The sequence below is a fragment of the Strongylocentrotus purpuratus genome, unplaced genomic scaffold (genome assembly GCF_000002235.5).
Source record: "Strongylocentrotus purpuratus isolate Spur 01 unplaced genomic scaffold, Spur_5.0 spur5_scaffold_8, whole genome shotgun sequence".
In the NCBI taxonomy this organism is placed as follows: Eukaryota; Metazoa; Echinodermata; class Echinoidea; order Camarodonta; family Strongylocentrotidae; genus Strongylocentrotus; species Strongylocentrotus purpuratus.
Genome location: NW_022145614.1, coordinates 33,337,646 through 33,361,113, shown reverse-complemented (window position 1 = coordinate 33,361,113; position 23,468 = coordinate 33,337,646). Strand labels below are relative to the sequence as shown.

At 36.1% G+C, this 23,468-nt stretch overlaps 1 protein-coding gene across 1 annotated transcript; it reads left to right on the top strand.

Annotated features, from left to right (window-relative positions):
- The first annotated feature begins 1,697 nt into the window (after positions 1-1,697).
- On the top strand, positions 1,698-20,517 carry LOC579553 (b(0,+)-type amino acid transporter 1). The gene is made up of 13 exons (XM_030975967.1): positions 1,698-1,757; positions 3,500-3,657; positions 4,324-4,489; positions 5,090-5,335; positions 6,622-6,747; positions 9,359-9,464; positions 10,208-10,252; positions 10,565-10,688; positions 11,439-11,542; positions 15,447-15,543; positions 16,958-17,107; positions 17,848-18,016; positions 18,662-20,517. Exons 2-13 carry the CDS (start codon positions 3,547-3,549, stop codon positions 18,769-18,771), a joined length of 1,554 nt encoding a protein of 517 aa, XP_030831827.1. The 5' UTR covers positions 1,698-1,757; positions 3,500-3,546; the 3' UTR covers positions 18,772-20,517.
- Positions 20,518-23,468: the final 2,951 nt, after the last annotated feature.

Below are 23,468 nucleotides of genomic sequence, written 5' to 3'. Positions count from 1 at the left end.
ATCGTTAAATCGGATGCAACTCTGATGAAATTGGGCGGGAAAACCTATATTAATGGCTTTTGACCAACATTCATTTCTTCAGCCCAAACTTGGTTCAAGAAGATGTTGATAATACTTTTGTTAAAGCCTGCTGCTCAGTCATCCGTGGCAGCACATCTATGACTATGATATAATTAGACAGTGTATTAGTTACCCTTTACCATGGAAATAATTCAAGGTCACACTGACACAGGGTATACATTTTTAATCAAAATCTATCAAAGTTAAGTACATCTTTTTTTACGCACTGTATATCGCAATCAACAGTGTATTTCATATCGATATCCCATATGTAATTGAATGTGAATAAATGAACTTTTCACTTTGTACAGTCGTATTTCATTGATGAGTTTCAGTACATTTGAAAAATAAATGAGATCTTGATAATAATTTCAAAATGATGATTTTGATAATAATGCAATTATTATTGCCCTGAATTTTTACTCCACATTTGCACCTGTGTCGAATCGGACAGAATGTAGGCAAAAGGCTTGGTCCAAGGATGTACGCACCGAGCGAAGATCGAATCCAGAACCTCACGTATGAGAAGTAACAACCTAATTCACCAATATACCACAGTGCCCCACTATATTTATAGAATAGTGAGAATGTTAGAATCAGTATACAGGTCTACATCTTTTTAAACCGTACTTGTTCATCTGTAACATTAGTAGATTTTCCCTGTATTATTCTAAGTCATTCTTCCCAAATTCTTTTAAATTCATTTCGTACTTTCAGACAAGTCTTTTTTCCCCTTCTACATATACCGCTTCTCGTTTCCTCTAATCATTGAACCCCTGTAAAGGCTGTAATATCCTTCCATAATTGGCATAGCTATTTCAGGTATTTCTTCAATTCTAAATGTAGCATTTTCTTGGAATCGTTTTCACCATTAAGATCTCTGCTATTTCAAAATGATCGTTTCAACCGAATGTATCAGTGCATATCCAGCTGAGAGTAATTCCCTTCAAGATTCACATTTAACATATAGGAGGACAAATTATGTCCAAAATCGTAAGAAAATATCGGACTCAAATAAGATATTAATTTCAGGCAAAGTGTAACGTACTTGGATCGTTTAGCCTCCCCCCCCCCCCCCCGCCCCTTGCCCCTTGTAATGATAATGTCTTAGATGTTCGAGGCTTTGGAATCGCCCATTTGTTAATGCAACAGCGTAAACGAAATCAATATAGAGATCAGATGTATACATGTTTGTATAAAGGGGAGTGTCAATAAATATCTGTGGATCTGATTTTGATCATGAAATACCAGTCTTGAAATATTATTTGTGTGAGAACGTTAATGAGCTAATTTGTATATACCGCAAGGTGCAGGGTTCAAAGGCTATATACAGAGCACATAATTTTCAATATGACAGTGAATTATTCGTCATTCACTATAATGGGTGAAGAGAAATTTGTGGCTATAGAATTATACATTCAATACATTATCACGAATAAGAGTAATAGCAATACACCATCTATAATTATTGTGCGTGTTATTAAATCTTAAAGTCACACTGACACTTGCACGAGGTTTGGTCCCAGAGTATGCGTGCCTAATCGTAGCTACTCCTATGATCATAGTCTAAAGGTCATCCAAGTCCAATACGCCCATCGAGGCCAATGGTTGTTTGCAAACATTTAGCTTTACTACTCCTTACCAGTCTTCCAACACATCAAAGACCCCAGCCAGATCTAGAGGTGTCGATACCAAAGGTAAGCCTATATCGTGTGAGATTATGCATTGAAGCTTTTCGTAAGTACTATAATGTTTAGCTTTTTCATCGTCATATTGGTTTAGTTTACTACTATGATTGATTTGTGGTCGCGGTTGAAATCGAGTCTAAAGTTATGAAATTGTAAATAATACACTATTTAAGTTGTATAGCTCCCTCTCAAGTTCAAAATATTAATTAAGCTATAACACAATGTTTCTTGACTAAAATCGACCGATTGGCTATTCCCGTTTGGGAATCATATATCACAACTACATATTCTGAGATTTTCATGGTCGCAGCTACCATTGTACGGCCGTAGGCGCTATTTGAAATTTTTATATTCAATTTTTCTCAAAAGCAGAAGTGTTTTAGGGGCTAAATTTTTTAGTGCTTATAATACATGAACAGGGGCATCCAAATATATCAAAATTGTAAAGAATCACTATCCACCCAATTTTCAAAATTTCCCAAAATTTTGTATTACCTTTAATGTTATGATAATAATCATCCTGCTAAATATAGGGTCGTTGTAGGGAATTGGATACCCTTAAGCACATTTGCATAATTTACATAAACATGAACATTATAACACATACAGAAAGTTTTGTATTCTCTTCAATAACTTCTTTTCTTTATTTGGTAACAAAATTGTGGTCATGATGTAACTGATTAATAAGATAAGAATGATTCATGACATCATCACCAAAGGTCTCTCATTACCTACATGCGCAGTCTATATAAACCAGCGCGCTGATCTCACATTTGTATTAATATTGTCCAGAAACCTCGTTTGTTTGTTTGTTTTTATTTCCGAAATCCATATATACATACAAGTTTAAAAAACATACATTTAAAACACATTTCAAACGATAAGAAAGTAAGTAAATGTGTAAAGTATAGACAAACGGTTGGATAGCCCATTACAGAACCATTTTCAAAAAGGTCCTGTTCTTCCATGGGGTCCAAAAGCAAAAATCATATTAATTTACATACAGTATCAATTTTTATAAAAAATCATAGTAATTTACCAAACACTACCCCCCTCCCTTATCGATCCCCCTAACCTCACCACCCCCCCCCCCCGCCACCATCTCGATACTGCCAACCCCTCCCGCTACCCATTCCCAAGTCCTCCAGTGTATATTATCTCTGTCAGTATTCTCATTCTATAATACATCCCAAGTTGGCCACCCAATATTCAAATGTGCATCTTCTTTTTTTATCTTCATATATCAAATTGAAATCCAACTACATCGTACCACATACATCTGTGAATCTTGATGTACACCCCTCTTTCTTTTTTCTTTTCTCTCTCTCTCTCTCTCTCTTTCCCCTTTTACCAATATTTGTTCCACCATATTCGTATTATTATGTATCCATTGAGTGTAGTCATGCTATCAAGCTTTGCTTACTTTGTCAACCCTCCTGTTTGATGTTTTCGATTAATTACTTTATTCGACATTATATTTTTTTGAAATGTGTAAAATTTGCAATGTTTTGTTTGTTATATATTTGTTATAGTTAGGCAAAAGAAAAAGAAAATCAAACAGAAATCAAATGTGGCCCAAAATATTTCTGTACATGGACAATTAACCAACCAGCATCGGGTCATTGACAGTCCTCGGCATACTCGACATTCACAACATACGTCAAATAATTGTCCTAGTAAGAAAATTAGGAATCTCATCATCCGTCATTTACAATTGATTTTTTTTCTTTCTATATTTTTGTATTTTGCAGATACCTTTTAATTACATCAGTATAGGAGACTCAACTCATCAGTTGCAATGGAGACTCGGGAGAGAAGGACAAATAAAACGAGTGGATCAAACTCAGAGAAACATGAGGAGACGATGGGGAACGGGGATGTTACAGAACCAGACAATAAACAGGGCAAGGTGAGACAAACAATTTTGAGTGATTTCTTTTCTTCAGACGGAACTTGATAGTATTCCGTGTTAGCTGTGTGAATGTGTTTGTTGTGAGCATCAAATCGGTATGTAACGCTGAAACACTGAAGGGAGCTAACCGCTAAAAGATGATGATAGCCTAAATGAAGTAGAATGTTTTTCATCATGGGATTTAATTGGTCAGTCCACAGGAGTTTTCACAGTTAAGTGGAAGATACTATAGATATCATGTATGTCAGCCCACTCGTCTGCAGCTATCATATTTTGATTTCGGTCAACACGCAGTAAAAGAATAATTAATGTGAACAAAAAGCCCGAGGTGTTTAAACGCAGCGTATTCTACAGACTCTTCTTTGATTTACACATACTGTCACCTGCCTACAAATCTGAGAACTTTCGCATTTTGAACATTCTCTGGACGTTATGTAGGCTTACCGTCAAATAGAGAAAAGAACTTCCAATTATTCTACTATCAACATTTCTTTCTCTACTGTTACTAACATAATATGACTCATAACTTTACCAAATATCCTGTCTCTATATTGGATATTATTGCTTGCTTTCTATGGACCGAATGAGAGTGCTTTGATCATTCTCTATTTGATAATGCAGATTTGAACTGATATTGATAATGTCGATTCTTTGTGATTATAGGTTGCTATGAAGAGGCAGGTGAGTCTCCTAAGTGGTATTGCCCTCATCGTTGGGACTATGATAGGTTCGGGTATTTTCGTTTCGCCAAAAGGAGTTCTGAGACAAACTGAGAGTGTTGGCATGAGCCTTGTCATCTGGTTCCTATGTGGTGTTCTCTCTACTATAGGTAAGATTTGTGTCGCCAAAAGTTATTTTGACAAAGATACATTATACAGACAGAAATCTCACTCTATCAAAATAATGAATATAACCTATGACATTAGTTTTTTTTTAAATAATCGTTATCAATATTCAATATTCATTTAGATATGAATTTATCAATGTATTGATTTACTTAATTACTTATTCATTGATATATGAATGTCTTTTTTTTTTTTAAACGGGGGGGGGGGGGGAAGCACTAATTATTTTTTCCCAATTCGTGAGAAAATATTTGTCAACACCCACTCTCCCCTCCCCCCCCCCCTCCCTCGAGCCAAGGGGAGGGAGCTCGTCCTTATTTTTTCTTCAAAAAGGGTTAAATTTACCTGTTTGGGGGCCAGGGAAGGGGGCCCGTCCCCCCCCCCCTAGATCCGCCTCTGCCTAACCTCCTTGGTCATATTAAACATTGAAACTGGTTGAACTGAATCTCAATAACGTCTCTGTCCGACTCGTTTGTTAAGTTTGGTGTTCAGTTTAATACCCTCGAGGAAAATATGAATGATAGTATTCACTTCAGTCTCGGTGTTTACTTTCAATCCAATGTTTTCATTTGCTCAATGTGAAGGTGCCCTGTGCTATGCTGAGCTAGGAACCCTGATACCCAAGTCTGGCGGTGAATACTCGTACATATTGGACACCTTTGGTTCTCCACTCGCCTTCTTGTTTGCTTGGGTATCTACTCTTCTCGTCAGACCATCTTCAGTTGCGATCATCAGTCTAAGTTTCGCAGAGTATGTAGCAGCACCTTTCTTTGGAGGGGAGTGTGGCCCACCGGATAATATCATCAAGATGTTTGCTGCAGTGTGTGTCAGTAAGTCCCACATTCACTACCACGCTTTCGCCATCTCTATTGGTTGCAAAATAACGACATGTCTCATAGTCTATCATAACCCTTGAAAAACGAGATAGCGCCTTATACAAATTTCTTACCAGACATACACTGTCGCTCATACCGTGTGAGTCAAAACAAAGTTTACACCTAGAAAATCGCTTTTTGCACTCTCGCAAACAATGCCTCCTGTTCATTCAAGCGTGAACACATACCACACAAAAATGATATCAAATGATTTGGGATAAAAAAACTCTTTCATCAGATGTATAATTATTTACTTTCCATAGATGATTTTTTAATTAATTAGCAATTTTCTAGGTGTAAACTTTTTTTTAACTCACTCTGTTTTACCCCAATTTATGGAATTATTTTAAAAATAATTTAAAAATAATTTAAAAATAATAGATCTTGATAATAGTATACATTCTCAGATTGTATTAATATTAATTTTCCAATGTGTGTTTTGCGTGACTGCTAAAGCATGTGTATGCTACTATACTTATCAACTAGGGGACCTACGCCCTTAAGTCATAAATGACAGTAATGAGGATTAATGCCCCACAAAAGGGCACTAATATAGCACATCGACACGGTTTTGATCCTGGGGCCTCACAGTTACGAGGCCATTGCTTTGTCACTGAACCATGACTGTACGCAGCGGGGGCTAGGGTAGGGGGCAGTTTCCATAAATTAAAAAAACAAAGAAAATGCAAAAAAAAAAATCAATAATTTATTGCATTTTACCCCGGTCCCCAACATAAAAAAAATCCTCTAGACGGCGCGCATTATGGCTCAAGGCATGGGCACACAGAGGATTTCTTTATGTTGGTTCACAAAAGATCGGGTAACGCGACCACCCAACCCGACGCGATGATTTCATGTTTTATAGGTATTGGAAAATAAGATTATTTATATTGAATTCAATTGAAATGACCCAAATCCCCTAATGATTCGAAGTAAGCCCATGTTTCTTGTTTAAACTGAGAAAAAATTATGAGACCTCTTGCAATTATTCATTTATTATAAATTATATATGGTTTAGTGGATAAGGTCACCGTACCATGGATATCACATGGTTCACGGTTCGAGTTCCGCCGCGGCACCAATATTCGTTGTCAAGATATTAATCTCCCTTTTCTACTCTACATTCTCGGATCATTATATAAAATTTGAAAAAAATTACTTACAATATTAGCACAATATAAAAGGCTCTATATGAATGTACCATTCAAAGTTAAACTTATTATTCTCCCATCTTTCTTTAGTTTTGATTGTGGTCATCAATTGTGCCAGCGTCAAATTGGCAACAGGTGTTCAAAACGTCTTCACGGTAGCCAAGCTTCTAGCTTTAGTTATCATCATCATTGTTGGGTTTATTCAACTGGCACAAGGTAAGACAAGTAAAATGGTTTATTCTTTTCTCATTGATCGGTTGATTAAATAAGTTAAGAGGTCATAGAATAAATGTTTAGACAAACAAATATCGCTACTCTCTTTAGCATTTAGTTGTTAATGAATTGACATGGTTTATTCACTTGACTCACAATCCAAGGGTTGAGTGTTTGAACCCCAGTATATCACTAACGTCCTTTGGCAAGACATAAATCTACATTTGCCACTCTTTACCCAGATGCAATGGACACATGACGATTCCTGGGGTAATGATAATTGCAGGGCCTTCAGTAAGAACCTAAGGAAGAACGTACAGAAGTGATGTTGATGAGGGTTCCCTGGATAAACAAAATTATTGATGTTGTTAAAAGATGATACCATGAAGATCCATTAAAAAATTAAATTGATCTTTTTCCTCGAATATACTCATCAAAGAGTAAAATTTCCAAACGGAAAACAAAAGGTCTGGTTAAAAAATGAGTTTAGTTGGGAATGTGCTACATCCATGGAAAACGGGAAGACGAGACTAACATTTGATGGCTCGGTATTGTGTGATAGTTTGCCATGTCCATTAAGAACTTTAACAACAGTCTAATTCGTTATTTCTTCATACTGGCGAATTGATGTATAAACCGTGAATTTTTAATTTCCACGTTATCAACACCAACAACTTAGTACATTTGGAAACGTTTTATCTTTGTTTATTTGTATCTGATATCGTTCTTTTAAGAGGGCCCCATGTGCGAACAGTGCATGTCACTGATAAAGGAGGTTAATATTTGTTTTATATCCCACATCGTATTTCAATTCAGTTAATAAGTCAATAAAACTGGTAAAAATCCGAAAGAACGATGAACTTGTCAACACATAACATATCATACATGTCTATAGTGTATGTACACTAGAGATCACCGAGGGGAAGATAGTTTGTACTGTACTAAAAGGACTAAACTCTTCTTTAATCATTCATATTATCATACGAGTTATTTTGTCTTCATGTATCAGGTGTTAGGCATATTACTAAAATAAAATGCACCCTACCTGATTACATAAATCATAGATTGCGTATAATTACGTACATGTGAATACTAACCGTGTATTATATATTGCTTGCACTGATGGGCCTACCTTCAGCTAGATACCTTTATCGTACGAAAAGACGCCAGACCCAACTAGGGTAATAAACTGACCGTCAATGCCTATAAAATCATTTGGAAATGCAAATACCTTTGTTTACCTGTGACCCGATAAGCGTGAACCTTGATATATCCTGCACTGTTATGTAAAGGAAAACTAGATTGAACCGGCTTAATACGACAGGACAATACCCTGCAAAGCGATGTCTGGACTTTCAACTTTGGTGTAATGACAAATCTAGGGAATCCAACGGCACGTGCCCCAGGAGGCACTGGAACAACGCACAAACGAAACCCCCAAAATGGAGAGAAAGAAAAAAAATGAAAGAAAACAAAAGGCAAGAAGAAATTAATCGCTCGCTTTTCAAAGTTTAACCCATATTACACTTATCCATTTGAACTGAATTGACACCTCTTGAATTTAGGAAACACTCCTGGTTATAGATCAATCGAAATTACAAGTTGAATAACAGACGAATTGCCATTTGACTCCATAGCCTTTATCAACTTAGTAAAGAAATATGTTAAAGATGTTGTATGACTTTTTATCTTCTTCTTGAGGCAGAGCTCTATTATTATAGCAGCTAGTGAATTTTAGAAATGAATAATTCAAATGTTAATGAAACGTGGTCGCAAGAATAAATGTTTTATCGTTAAATTAGTTTTCAATTTTTTGCCAAGTCTGAATCATCCCCCCCCCCCCCGTCAATTATTCGACAATCTGGCTTACCATTACCAGGTAGGTGAGACAGTCTCTGCCATTACGAAGTCACCTTAAATAAACTGTATTCTATTGGTTTAGATGAAATGTCGTTACAATGCTTCGAGAGCTATCTGTCTATGAGAGGAATAGTTACCATGATAAATAATGTTTTAACATATGGTGTGCCCCAGGGTTCCCTATTGGGCCCACTTTTATTTACGATATTTATAAATTATCTGCCTAAAATTTTCAATCTTTGTCACGTACATCTATACGCAGATGATACCGTAATTTATTTTTCGCATAAAATAATGTCCCACTGTTTTTGAATCTGTCTTAAATGATGAAATGGAATATCTTGATAAATGGATGTCTCGCAATAAGTTATTAATGAATTATACAAAAAAAAACTGTTACCATGCTCATTGGCACCCGTCATATATTATTAAAGTGTAATGTACTTAATGTGAAAATAAGAGATACAAATATTGTCAAGGTTGACAGTACAAAATACCTCGGTATAAATATAGACAATGAATTGAAATGGGATGCTCATATAAATATAATGCGTCAGAAAATTAGTAAAATTATTGGCTATCTTGGTAGATTAAGACACTTTATAAAAATATATAAGTCGGGTAAACCAATCCTCGAAGCTCCTCAAACATATCGCTTCGATCGGTCGATCTGTCCCTAAGATCTTAATATCTGAAGCCCAGTTATTTGTAGGGTTAATGTTTGCAAAGATTTGTGATTCCTATGATTTTGCAGGTAACACACAATATTTGGATCCTAAGACATCATTCCAAGGTTCTACTGCTAATGTAGCCGCATATGGGATCGCTTTCTATCAAGGACTGTGGGCATATGATGGATGGTAAGACAATGCCGGGTCACAAGCCAAATAGTGACTGAATCTGATAATCACTCTTCATCAGACTTAACCTTGGCTGACTTTTAAAGAATTTTAATGAACTTGGCAATGGTTTGGAAACAATGCCTGGGGCCCCACAAAGAAATGGTTGTATTTATGGATATCTCAGCCGTCTCTGAACCGATTTTGATCAAACAAAGATGATTTTATCATCTAAATTGTATATTCTTCCAAATTCTACACTCAGTTTTTCATTATCTCATGTAGTGACCTCTGCAACAAAGTTCAACTATTTAAGGATGCGAAAGCTAATGTGGTTAGATTAGCAAGTGTGCGCTTGTAAAAAAAAAGACGCCTGGCTGGAATGCTCCCCAGGGAGTGGAGAATGTGCATATATTGTGTGCGGGTAAGCCTGAATCCTATGACCGGGGTAATAATATTTATATCTGTAAAGCGCTTTGAGAGGGCCTTCGGTCCTGAAAAGCGCTATATAAGAACTAGCTATTATTATTGTTATTATTATATATATAATCACGTAGGCCTATGCTTTTGAAACAGCCGGAAATTCTAACGCAATGGTTATTTTTTTACTTAATGCATCGATGACATTATTTTTCAAGGCGATTCAATTCATACGATTCTTTTAAATACATCTATGATAATAACGTGTATGCTTTTTAATTTGCATTAAATGTCATGTATTTTACGTAACTATAACCTTTTTCTTTTAATTTCCCATTCGACAGGAATCAGCTTAATTACGTCACAGAAGAACTAATTAATCCCTATAGGTAAGCAATTCAAATCATTCCAAGTAGATATGCCTTATTATGTATAGAGAAATAGACTGTCTCCATATAGAAGAAAAAACACAAGGATCACACACATTCTTAGTGTACCTTGAATGCACACGTTGCTCTTAATAATGAATGTATTTTCGTTACAGAACATTTGAATTTGATCATATTTTTGGAAACATAAAGATTAGGATTGAGTATAAAACTCACAAGATAGAAGAAAACTGTTAAGTGGTAAAGAGAGATACTTTATTCTAAAATTATTGATTTTCTACCTCTTTTTTTCTTCTTGTTCCTTTCCTTCAGAAATCTTCCTCTTGCCATTATCATTGGGATTCCTATGGTTACCGTACTGTATCTATTGGTTAATATCTCCTACTTTACCGTCATGTCACCAGAAGAACTTCTACAATCCAGTGCAGTCGCAGTGGTAAGCACATTCTATCCTTCATATCGTTTCAAGATTTACACCGGCGAAAGCAGGAATATCATTCTCGTTCAGATACGACGCAGCCTTTTGTTTTGTTTTTGACGCTTCACATTTCGGAAAAATAATATCTCAGAGATTTAGTAAATACGCGCAGGACCTTTTAAGAGCGCTGTTGCCATTCGTTTACACGTTTAAACAAAATCGACAGCAGCTTTGTTGCTGCGGATTACCCCGCCATATCTGAACGAGTCTTAAAGCATGATAATAACGAAGTGTGCAATGTGGTAGACCTAGCATTATATTTTCCCCAAGTTATATATAACAAAGAAGTAAACGTATCGAAATTGTAATTTATATCCGAGTAAACAGAATCCAGTAGTCCATAAAACCTGTTTAGTCATTCAATCGTACACAATGAAAGTAACGAAAAATACCAACCAAGGACGTCAAAAATCAATATGAAAGTTTGATTAGTCTTTGTAAGTTCAGTTCAATAACTGGAAAAAAATCTCCTTTTCAGCTTATTTCATTTAATCGCCGTTAACCATTCATATATGACTACTTGAATATCTTCAACAAGAAACTGTTGAGTCGATATATTTTTTAAATGAACCGATATTAAGGAGAATTATGATCAAATTATTCCATTCCCCAACGAAATGTAAATAGATTAATTGTAATTACGGGAAATAGTCTATCTGCTGATAATATCTAACTCGTTGTAAATCCCTCTAAATGTGTGCTGGACAGACGTTTGGTGACCGAACATTGGGTGTCATGGCATGGATAATGCCTTTCTTTGTAGCATGCTCTACCTTTGGCGCTGCTAATGGAACATTATTTACGGGTGGAAGGTACACTATGTATGACTATCATTGACACGTCGAATCGCCGTTCATTTCAATGTTGTTTGTGTCATGATTCATAATGATAACACGTGTTCAAGACCATTTTAATGTTAAGTTCATCTGTTCGTGTCCTAAAGTTCAATGTGTTGAGATGCCATTTTCCTTATACTTCTACACATCGAAGGCATATTCCATCGAAATGTCGTTTAGCATTGTGCTACATCCATATAGTGAGCCTCAGCCTTACTGTGTAGTGGCTTTATCCGCTTCTTGTTATATCCATCTGATTTGATTTATCATATTAGGTCTTTATATCGAATTTCATTTTGTATTTTCAAATGAAATGATGAATGTAGATAGAATAAGTATGCTTTAGCCATTTCATTGTCTATGGTGATGACGTAGTGTGCATAATTATATATTTCTTTAAAGATCGTCATGTTGTTTAAAAGTTTGCCGTAATTGGTTTTTCTTTTTCATGCATGGCTCCATTTTTTGTTTGATGTATAATTGTTTGTAATTGTATTTTGGAGACTTCGGTGGAAAGCGTTTTGTAAGCACCGTTTATTATCATTATTATTATGGCATGGTTATTAATCATAAAGTATTTTAATATAGAACTTTACTGCGGGAGGTTCTGTATTTCTACCAATGACATAACAAAAGCTAGTAGGTCAGAGAAGGGGCTTACGCCCCCCCCCCCCCGGATTGGAACGCAACATGTGAGAGACAAGGAAGACGGGGTGAAAGAAAATACAAGAACAGGGAAAGGGATCGAACAGAGAAGAGGATGCGTCTTCCCGACACCCTCCCCGTAGCCATTGGCCTTCTCAATTCGCATTTCATTTACCGAGTACGTACGACTGCTCTCCCTTCCCCTCGTCTATATGTCTGTATCATCCTGAAATGACACCTTTTCAAATTTATAGCTCTTATGAAATGATGACGGATCTGTATTCACATCAGGAAGGTAACATTTCCATGCAGATCTGATTTCAATCTTAATACAATGAAGAATTATCATTTCGAAATCACCGCCCAAAAACCTATTGCATAACAAATTCAATTACATTTATAAAGGGTCGTTAAATACACACCTTACGTTGTAAACCACTGCGGCAATTAAAACCAAGACCTTTTAGTAACGTGTTTAAGAATGGTAAGTTGTGGGTAAGAACAAATATAACCTAAAGGCCTCTATCTGTATACTTCTCGGAAGCTCACTTTCGATTTCGAAGGAATGGGTGATGTATCTTATTTCATATTGATACGGGCCCGTGAAAAAACAAGTTCATTTTCATACTCGTCATCTCGTGTGGACATCAAAACATCATAACAATTCGCAAAAAATAAAAAAAAACACGTAATTTTAAATCAATTTAATAATTAACTAACGAAGTGTTTAAATGCCTCCCAAAGAAGGTAATTTTCACATCGTGACATTTTCCTTCGTGCCAGCTTTATAGTCATAATTCAGAGGAAAAAAATGACATTGAAGACAGTTACTGTTAACTACATGTATGCCAAGGAAAACAAATTCGTGTCAACAAAGGCGTATGGAGGAAAACAGTTCTACACTGTGTATATTTGTATATAAGTTTTCAGCACCAGCATTCACATGTAACTGTAATATATTTATTATCTGTACAAAAAAAAGATTTTCTATTCAATATGAATCAGTTTTCACCATTTCATCATAACTCATGCAATTCCATGACATGCTCAGGCGTATTCTTTACATGATTATTGTATCTACAAGTATTAACGGTTATAACCTATCATGTCATTTCCATTTCAGGATCACTTTTGTGTATAATGGAGACATAATTTACATTATAATTGCAGGACCTGTTAGCTTATAAAGACAAATTATTTCTTGTAGTGATCACTATTTTATGCATTTTGATAGAAGAACGGCAATATAATTATGTTAAATGTTTTAATTAATGTGATTATCAGAAGACACTGGGTGATCGAACGCTAAGTTTGATGTCTTGGGTTATCACTGTATCGGTGGCTTCTTCGACGTTCAGCTCAGCCAATGGTACTTTGTTTACCGCAGGAAGGTAGAAACTTTGTCTTAAAATGAATTAATATCATAGAGCCTAGAAACCGGTGATTTATCTTTTTTAATTTAAAAAAAAATTGTATTTGATTGATTTGGGTATTTAAATTTTGTTTATTTATCCAGTTATATTGTTTTTTGTTATTTGTTCTTCTTTTTGCACCAATTGTTTATTTATCCATTTGTTTGTTTATACAATTGTATTTATTTGTCATTGTTTGTTTTGTCTTATTTAGCTTTTTTTCATATCCAGAACGAGTTGTTTACAGCTTGCTACCACCAAACTGCTACATTGTCTATCACAGTTCCTCAAAGTGCATTCTATATTCCTTCCACCTGCCAACCTGTTGCTTTGCATTCTATATTCCTTCCACCTGCCAACCTGTTGCTTTGCATTTTATATTCCTTCCACCTGCCAAACCTGTTGCTTTGCATTCTCATCAGGAGGAGACCGATTCTAGTTGTTACACAAGCAATTTCTATAAAACTGTACAATAAATGTAGCATTACCAACATGACCACATGACGCAAAGTTTTACGGTTGCGCACAAGGTGACAGGAGTAGGTCACAAAAACACTATTTGGCCTACCCATTATGTCTGTTTAGATTTAGGATCAATTCGATAATTTCATAATGTACCAACCATACAGTATAGAATATGTATAACATTGTAATTAATGTTTATTGGGTGTTAGTAAGCAACTTACCCCATCTCAAACAAAATACACTTACCCACACACATACACAAAAACACACTCCACGTACAAAGGATCTAGTTTGTTCAAGACACTTAAAGAGTGCAAAGACACACTCGATTCAATGATAACTTTTTTTTTAATGTTCAAACAACAAATATGTCAGACAACCACAAAATACCTCATCAGTACACTATATTCTTTGTATCAACATACTTCACCATACATTGTGCAAAAATTAGAACTTTACATCAAGATGAAACTTCATGGATTTTAGCATTATGCATTAAAATGATATAAGTCATAATGTAATGTTTATACCAACTAGACCCGGTCTCTCCTATGTACTAAATGTGTTATGTGATTTTAAAAGTATCACTATCGAATCATTTGTATGCTGTTTCAGTGTTCCATCCTCTATTGAATATTCATCAGTAATATTTCTGATCCAAAAAAAAAAGAATTATGAAATTTAAGAATTGTTCTTGATCATGATTGATCTATAAGAGTTATCGGTGTACTGGCGGTTAAATGTTAAGTTGTATCACGATGTGACACAAGACATGAATCAACATAATTATTTTGATTAAAGTTTAGTCATATTTTTCATGTTGAACTTAATTCGAAGAGTTAGACCAACGAATATCTGATTTTATGTAGATGCATGTAGCCAAATAATGCTAAATAGGCTTTTCTTGCGTTATCATCTAACAGTTTGAGCTTTTTAAACGTTTGATATATCAGCTTTATAATAGTTGTGCTTTTACAAAGTTTCTATTTTTGTGCAATGCGTATTGAAACGAAATGTTCGCCATGTACCACATCAGTAGAGAATTAGACATTGCCAATTTTATCATTAACAAAACACTGTAAATCGGCTGATTCTTTGGCGAATTAGATAGTTTACTGTACACTTCATGGATTATTCTTTTCTGACGTGAATGAATTTATCCCGATGGACTATGAACTTCCTACCTCGACAGGGAACCTACAATCAAAGTAGTCTATTTTAATAAATGTAAATTTGTGTGCAGATTAATGATGATTATAACTTGATTATGGCGTAATAGGGAATGGTGTTAAGCATTTACTGTAGGGCAGCTGAGTTTTAAGGATGTTTCTAAATTTATTTGAATTATCTGGTTGCAGACTGGCGTACGTAGCAGCACGAGAAGGCCACATGGTTGAAGTATTGTCTATGGTACATGTGAAGAGATTTACTCCTTTCCCTGCTATGATATTCACGGTAAGCTTAATATCTCATTTAATATAGCTGCTATGAACACTGATTAAATGTGCTATTAATATAACATCACTAACGTCCCACAACAACCACCAACACTTTCACCTCACCACAACCAACACCAATACAAACAACGCCAACAACACTTACACCTCACCACAACCAACACCACCACAAACAGCACCACTAACACTTACACTTCACCACAACAAACACCACCACAAACAGCACCACCAACACTTACACCTCACCACAACCAACACCACCACAAACAGCACCACTAACACTTACACTTCACCACAACAAACACCACCACAAACAGCACCACCAACACTTACACCTCACCACAACCAACACCACCACAAACAGCACCACTAACACTTACACTTCACCACAACAAACACCACCACAAACAGCACCACCAACACTTACACCTCACCACAACCAACACCACCACAAACAACACCACCAACCATTTCACCTCACCACAACCAACACCATCAACACCACCATGCTACCATTACTAGCACCACTATCACACCACCAGCATCACCACCGCACTGCCAACGCTACTGTCAAATTTTTATCAAAATTGTGAAAGAATGTACAAATTTGGAGATGGGGACATTTGACCATTGTTCTTATATGTCCATTGATCATTTAGAACAAAAAAGTACTTCCTAGGGGGAGACCACGGAACTGAAGAATTTTGAGACTTGGCCCATGGTCTATATGAATTTCTACTCGATATAACTCTGATAAAGTACGAGGGTTGAACTTGTCGTGCACGTATATAACTATTGGTACCATCCACGTCCATCGCTACTACCAACGTGATGCCATGATATCCTAGTTTCTTTCATGTCCAAAATGGCCAGTCTAGACTTTTCTGACTGGGAGAGTGATAGTTATAATTAGTCGACAATTTCTAAAACATATTCTAAAAGGAGAGTCACTTTCGGGCTACAGTTGTTTGAAAATTACCTGCAGGTGCTTGATAAGGTAATTTGTAAAATGAAGGGGGAAAAAGGAAATCAAACACCCAGAAAACGGCCAAGAGGGTTGAGGAATAAGTGAGAGAAATGTTTTGAATCTTCTACGAGCAAGGTTATGCAGGTAGGGTCCTTGTTCTAAAAAGCGTTAGTAACTTCAACCATCGCTCTGTAAAAATGCAGATGCATAAACCATGATGCGTAAATATCGGAAAAGCGAACATTTTATCTCCGTTGGGCAATGGTGATACATGTCTGGTGTAGGTTGGGCGATAATCCAAAGGTAGTTTTCATATCATCATTTCTCATATTTTGTTTATAGGATGAGTGGCATCCGTAGGTGCATAGATCACCATCTTTCTCATTCTTTGGTTTAAAAATCATCCTATCGTTTCTTTTACATTATCTTACTTGGTATCTTGCAGGCGATTCTTTCCATTGCAATGCTTCTTCCCAGTGACTTTGATACCCTGGTCAACTACTTCAGCTTTGCAGCCTGGATGTTCTATGGAATCACGGTATCGGCCCTGCTTTATCTGAGATACAAATGGCCTGATGCTCACAGACCTATTAAGGTACAGAGCTAAGTATTCTCTTCAATAAGAATTCAGTTGAAAGTGTGGTATTATAATTTCATCGGTTTTAACATAAGAACTGACATAAGTCACATAAACGTAAAAAGAATAACAACGTTATGTACAGGATTTTATGTCTACAATAAAATGATAACTTTTTACTTTTTAGATGTTCTCTGTAATTTTTCATGGTGAATGAGTATTCAATATTAAAGGCTTCGGTAACATCATGTGATAGCATTAAGACGGAAAAGGATGATAATTATATTCTTTCGTCAAAGGAATCATTTAATTGGGTATTTAGAGGAATGAAGGAAAGTCATTTTTTTTTGAAAATCCGACTTCCTTATTGATTCATCCTTGTATTTGTATCGATGTCACTCAAGTACTTCAATACTAAGGTATTAGTAAATCGAAACTGATTAAATATTTCATTTCAAATTAGCGTCATACCTCTTTCGGAAATTCCTTATTTTGTTTATTACTAACACACTACTATGTAGGCCTATTATAACAATTTAAAGCTGAAGTTAATCTTCATAAAAATTATAAGCTGGTCTAAACGTTTTTCATAATAAGGTATCATACTCATGTATTGTTATTATTGCTATTATTGTTATATTACTACTACTATTATTATCATCATCATTATTATCATTGTATACAAAAAAAAACTTTTCCAAGCGACTCCCCGGCATCCTTGTCATTTTAATAAAAGAATGATATACTTTTGATGACAGGTTCCCATCGTGCTACCTATCATTGTGTTGATAGCGGCTGTATACCTCGTGATTGCTCCTATCATTGAAGAACCAGCTCTGGAGTTTCTCTATGCCTTCCTCTTCATTCTATCTGGTCTCATCTTCTATCTACCTTTCGTTTTCTACAAGAAGGAATTGGGCTGCATGAGTAAGTTAAAGATACAACATGTATACATCTTAAAATTATGCACTGCATGGCACAGTGAGATTAAATTGTACCACTCACCTGAAAGAAAAACATATCGTGCGTAGGTAGAAGGTATGAAATCAATCTCAGTAAACGGTTAAGGAATATGATGAAGAAGGAACAGTACAATAAAACGTTTCATTTCGCACGGAATCCAAATCGGGCTCCGTGCGTGCAAAATTATATGCGAGTGCCTACGCATGCGTTAGCTAGTCTACTCAGAAAGACGTTTCACTGTTCACTTTGAAAAAGTAATACTTAATTGAAGCTTATTTTGAATGCAGTATAGCCACATGAAACCTCCTACATAAAAAATCTTACATCAATAGACGTCACACCTTTTGCATTTTAGAATAATCACTGACAGAGTGATGGAGGTGCTTTATAAATACCCAATTGCATGTTTGCCCTCTTGAAAATAACACTTCCACCTGTGTGTCAGATAATGTGCCGTCGGTGAAAATATGAATAGGGGCCTCATGAAAACATAACTTGCATGAGCCCGAATCCAGTATTCTTGTACAAATGACTTTAATCTGCCCATGCGCAGATTGTATCTACGAACTAGCTTATTAGGCAACATTTTTCTGTTTCCTTTCATTTCAGAATACTTAACAGTATTCCTCCAGCTGTTATTTCAAGTAGCGCCCTCTAAGTACGTGGCTCCTGAAGAGGTTGAAGAAGAAGAAGAGGAAGCTATCGTTGTGGAATCATGAGTGCTTTCTCACTAACATCACCAACTTTACTCATTTATGATGTAATCATTGTTGCACTGAGATTGCACTTTTGTGAACTCTAATTTGTTTGTACTGAATTATTGAAGGCTGACAATGTCTTGAGGGAAAAAAATGAGTATCATGCAAGGTTCCGAGGTTATGAATGTCAACCTTTGTTTCCTTTACAATTTAACATTTTATGTAACGAAATAGAAATACAAATAATTTTCTCTGTAAAATAGTTTTTGTATTGCTGCTTTTGTGATTGCTCTTCTTCATTTCATTACGAAATTGGTTTTGTTTATTGTGATAATGCTGTAATCTAATGTATATGTAACTCAGGAATATAAACACGTACGCCCTTTCATAAATCAGTAGACTAAATAAGCTAAGCTAGATTTTATTTTGGCCGCTTTCGAGAATAAGGAGTATTATTGGCCTTGGTGTTCAATCCTTACATGTATACACCAAAAATCATCTCTTCCATTTTTTTTTATTCATTTTCAATTCTCTTGTATATAATGTAAAAGTGTTCTTTGTAGATTATATTCTTTATTTGTTGTATATCAGTTGTCTTTTCCTTACACTGCTTCCGGGGACCATGCCTTCTTCAGTCATACTTCAGCTTTGTTCGCCTACTTCCTGTAAAAAAAGAAAAAGAAAATAAGACAGATAATTATAGGACTTACATTATGCAACGTTATCATCACCTTTATAATGATCAGACTTAAGTTTGCAAGTTTGCAAGTTTGCAAGTTTTTCATTTGGGGGGGGGGGGCCTTCTGCCGTAAGATTCATGTAATAGAGATTAACTCAGGAATGAATTCATCTCGTTATGCTGTAGAGTTACACATTTGATTAATAAAGAAAATCTGCAGAGAAAATTTAAAATGCAAATGGTCATTTCCTGTGTCCACATCTGTTCATACTTCAATTCTAAGAACGTTGGCCAACCATGCCTTATGAATGTTCATTAGAAAATATAATTCATTATTAAGAGAACAAAATGACGGCAATAATAATATGTAAAACTAAACAAGACAAAGCAAAACAGAAAGAAATATATGTGCGTGATAGAAGTATGTATTTTAAGAGGGTGGTAATTATTATTCGAATAATATCTACTTACACAGGATAGCATCACTGCAACAACTGTTTTATTCTTCTTTTCCAACGAATTTCATGATTCCCTGACGGTTCTCCCACGGCTATGACTCCTCCAAACTCGGGTACATTGTTTTCGATTGGTTATACAGTTGCCAAGATGATGGAACAGTTGTTATCATCAAAGAGCCCACCTATTCGTCTAGGGGTTTAACAGTGGGTAAAATATGAACATAATCCGGACACACGTTTGATTCAATCCATCTGGAGAAAAGATTTAAATATGTATATCCTTGTACATGTAGTATAATTGATGTACATTTTTCATTACTCAAGACCTTCTTTTTTGCCGATGTTTCTGCATTTATTAAAAAATGAGATACGAAATATTCAAATAACAATGATAGTATATAATATGTTGTTAAATCACGCCTTTATTTTATATAAAAGGAATACATGTGTACATTTAAGACCAGGTCCATTGCTCTTTTCGAAACCATGGCAGGTCAAACTACATTTAAAGGTACTTAGTAACATTGTGATGGTTGATTTAACAAATCTGTTGAATCAGGATGCAAAACACGTAAAATTATGTTTGTATGTATGGATTATCCAACTACGATGCCCCGAATCCGAAATTAATTCACGCAATATAAAGATTTTTAACAAAGTTCAACGGGTTTTCGAACGGGCGTCGATGTGCGGCGCTTCTGAATCTAAATTCTCCCAACCATTTTTGAATTTTCCCCGAACGTTTTTCCATGAAAAAAGACATAAAAACAGGCTATAAAAAATCTGTCAACACCAGCGCTCAAAATACACGGGGGCGATGGGCGATTCGCCCCCGTGAGCTCCATAATCGCCCCCGTCAGGTTGCTTACGGGGGCGATTGAAAAATTAAAAATCGCCCCCGTGGAATTATAAAATAAAGATTATCTTTTCTGATATAACTTTAACACAATATTGAGTATCAATTTTCAAACCTTAAACCAATGAAATGGAACTTAGATGGCGCTTTCTCTCCCATCTCTATGAGTATTACCGATACAAACAACGGAAGCTCGCAGTGCAGCTAGTGCGGCCCTCAGCAGTGGCTATACTGCGCCGGTAGTACCGGTGTTTACGCTGACGCCCAATATCTGCTGGAGCTGGAGACGATCGCGCAAGGACTGAAACATGGAGAAGTTTTTCGTTGTGAAAGTGTGAATCCTCTGAAATCTGGCTATTCTAAAAGGCCAGCAAATAATGTAACTCGACCAGTAAATCAATATTGAGAAGGAGATCACCAAAGATGTTGCAGGGTGTAAAGTTGTGTAATGTTTTATTACACGACTTAACACAACCCGTGTTTAAGGAGTAAACCATCTAATGTTGTGTAAAGTCGTTACACAACGAATTTGAAGTGCACACACACATGTAAATCTGAGATTGTTCATTAATATTATGTTATTAAATACAGTTTGCAGAATCATCTTTAAATAACTATGTTAAGCATTTACAGTCTATAAAAAATAGTTCCATAAATTAATATATCTCTGTGTTTGGATCAAGCAAAACAAATGCGTTTCCGGAAGCGAGAAAAAAAAATATGGAAAGAGGGGAAGGTCGAAATCTGTTTACGTGCAATACTTTTAGTGCACCGCGAGGACAACCATATTATGTCAAAGTCATGTTAATCCAGATAAGGTTATTCGAGGAATAAACTTTCAGATTCATATTTAAATCCCAATAAATAATATGTAGTCAAAATTAAATATAGTAATTAAGGTACAATCGACATGTCTACGGGTGCTTCCACTAAACGAATCGACATGACTTGAAAAAATAATAGAAAAGCACGCACGCCTGTGCAACGAGGACAAAATAAGAATAATGTAACGGACCAGCCCGTTACAGGTAGTTATCTTGCAGAAAACGTAGAGGGCAGTAAGCTTTTGGGGCGTAAGGGCTCAGAGCGCGATTACGGACGCACCATGCGTAAAGCAGCTCTCAGAGCGTCTCAGATCCTATAAATAGCGGTATTGAGCTGAGATATCGTCACTTCGACGCTGGCTCTCGTCTTGGTCAGATAGCGAACTCTCCGCTTTCCTCCAGCTGAGCTAAAGTAAGGAAAAGGACTGGAAGCGAGAAATAGAGTTCCTACAAAAGGCAATCCCTGCCCTTACTACTTGTTGAGATTAATACAGGTAATTGGTGTCGGTGTTAACTATGATAACGTGTTGGAGAAGTTGACTTATGTTTGTATTAATAAAGTATACAGTTAAACAATCCATCGTTTCATAACGTGTAATTAGTTGAGTCTCCATAAACTGATGTAATTTCATAGAGAATACACGTCCAGCTATCCAAAACACCTCTCATCTCCACACTCATATACTTTGGGAAAACGGAGCCACGTCAGGGTCTCTAAACTACGAGCCAAATAGAAACCGCTCGCATTATTCAGGATGGCAAATTCTTCGTCAGATGACGGTGATAGAGGCAAGGGACAGGCCAGCCCTCCAGCATCCAGGATCCGTTCAAGGATGGAGGGCCGTAACAATAAGATAACAGCCCAGTATATACATCATCCATCTTTCGAAACTAACTTCGAGGGTGGCGCTAATTTTCTCTTTCGATTCATAATTAAATAGAAAACAGGATGAGCTCAGAGTTTTTATGTCGACCATTACCATTAAAACCATTTTTTTCTTCTTCCACGAAATCAGGGGGGGGGGGTCTGGTCTAGGTCTCTACTTTTCTGAAGAGGAGTGTTAATTACACTTGTGTAATAAGATCGACAAGGTCTTCATGTCTTTTGTCCTTTCTGCTATTTATTCTGAATAGTGTAGTTGTGTTTTTTGGCCAAGTTTCTATTTCGACATCACCCCCGCGTGAGAACAGTGAAGATATATATTTTCGAGCTCAAGTACTTCCTTATTTCAGCTTTTAATCAACTACAAAGGCGATATGGGCGCGACAAACAAAATTAACAAAATAGGCTAAAGTTCAGTCGATTGCAACGGTTTTTCCCTCTGGCATTCACGAGTGTTCATAAAATTATATAATACTTGTATATGTTTAAGAGAACTAGTCCTAACGAACAAAGGAAACTCCAATTCGACTATACTATATTGCGACGATCATATCCACTATACAGATTGAGTAATACGTATGTATACGGGCTTGGACCAGAAATTTCGTACAAAGGGAAGAGATCTGACCATTAGCTGCATGTTATAACTTGTAAAGTTGTAAGAGAAATAATGCCGACTATTAATGATAATGATGAAATAGCAAATAATTTAGGAGTTTCATGGGTACCACCAATTCAATGGAAAAAGAGCCCCCGTCTGTACTAAAAGAGCCCCCGTGAGAAGGCTCACGGGGGCGCTTTTTATTTTGGAAGAGCCCCCGTGGACAAAAAATTAATTTGAGCCCTGGTCAACACTTAAATGTCTGGAATGGAATGTAGAGCCATTTTATTGCTTTGTGAGATTTCCATTCACGTAAAATGTAATTAAATTGTAATAATATAGTTGGAAGAATTAAGGAATCGATCGGATCAGTTTTTCCCAATTTGTACCATAAATAATGTTTCGTTTTCGCTCAAA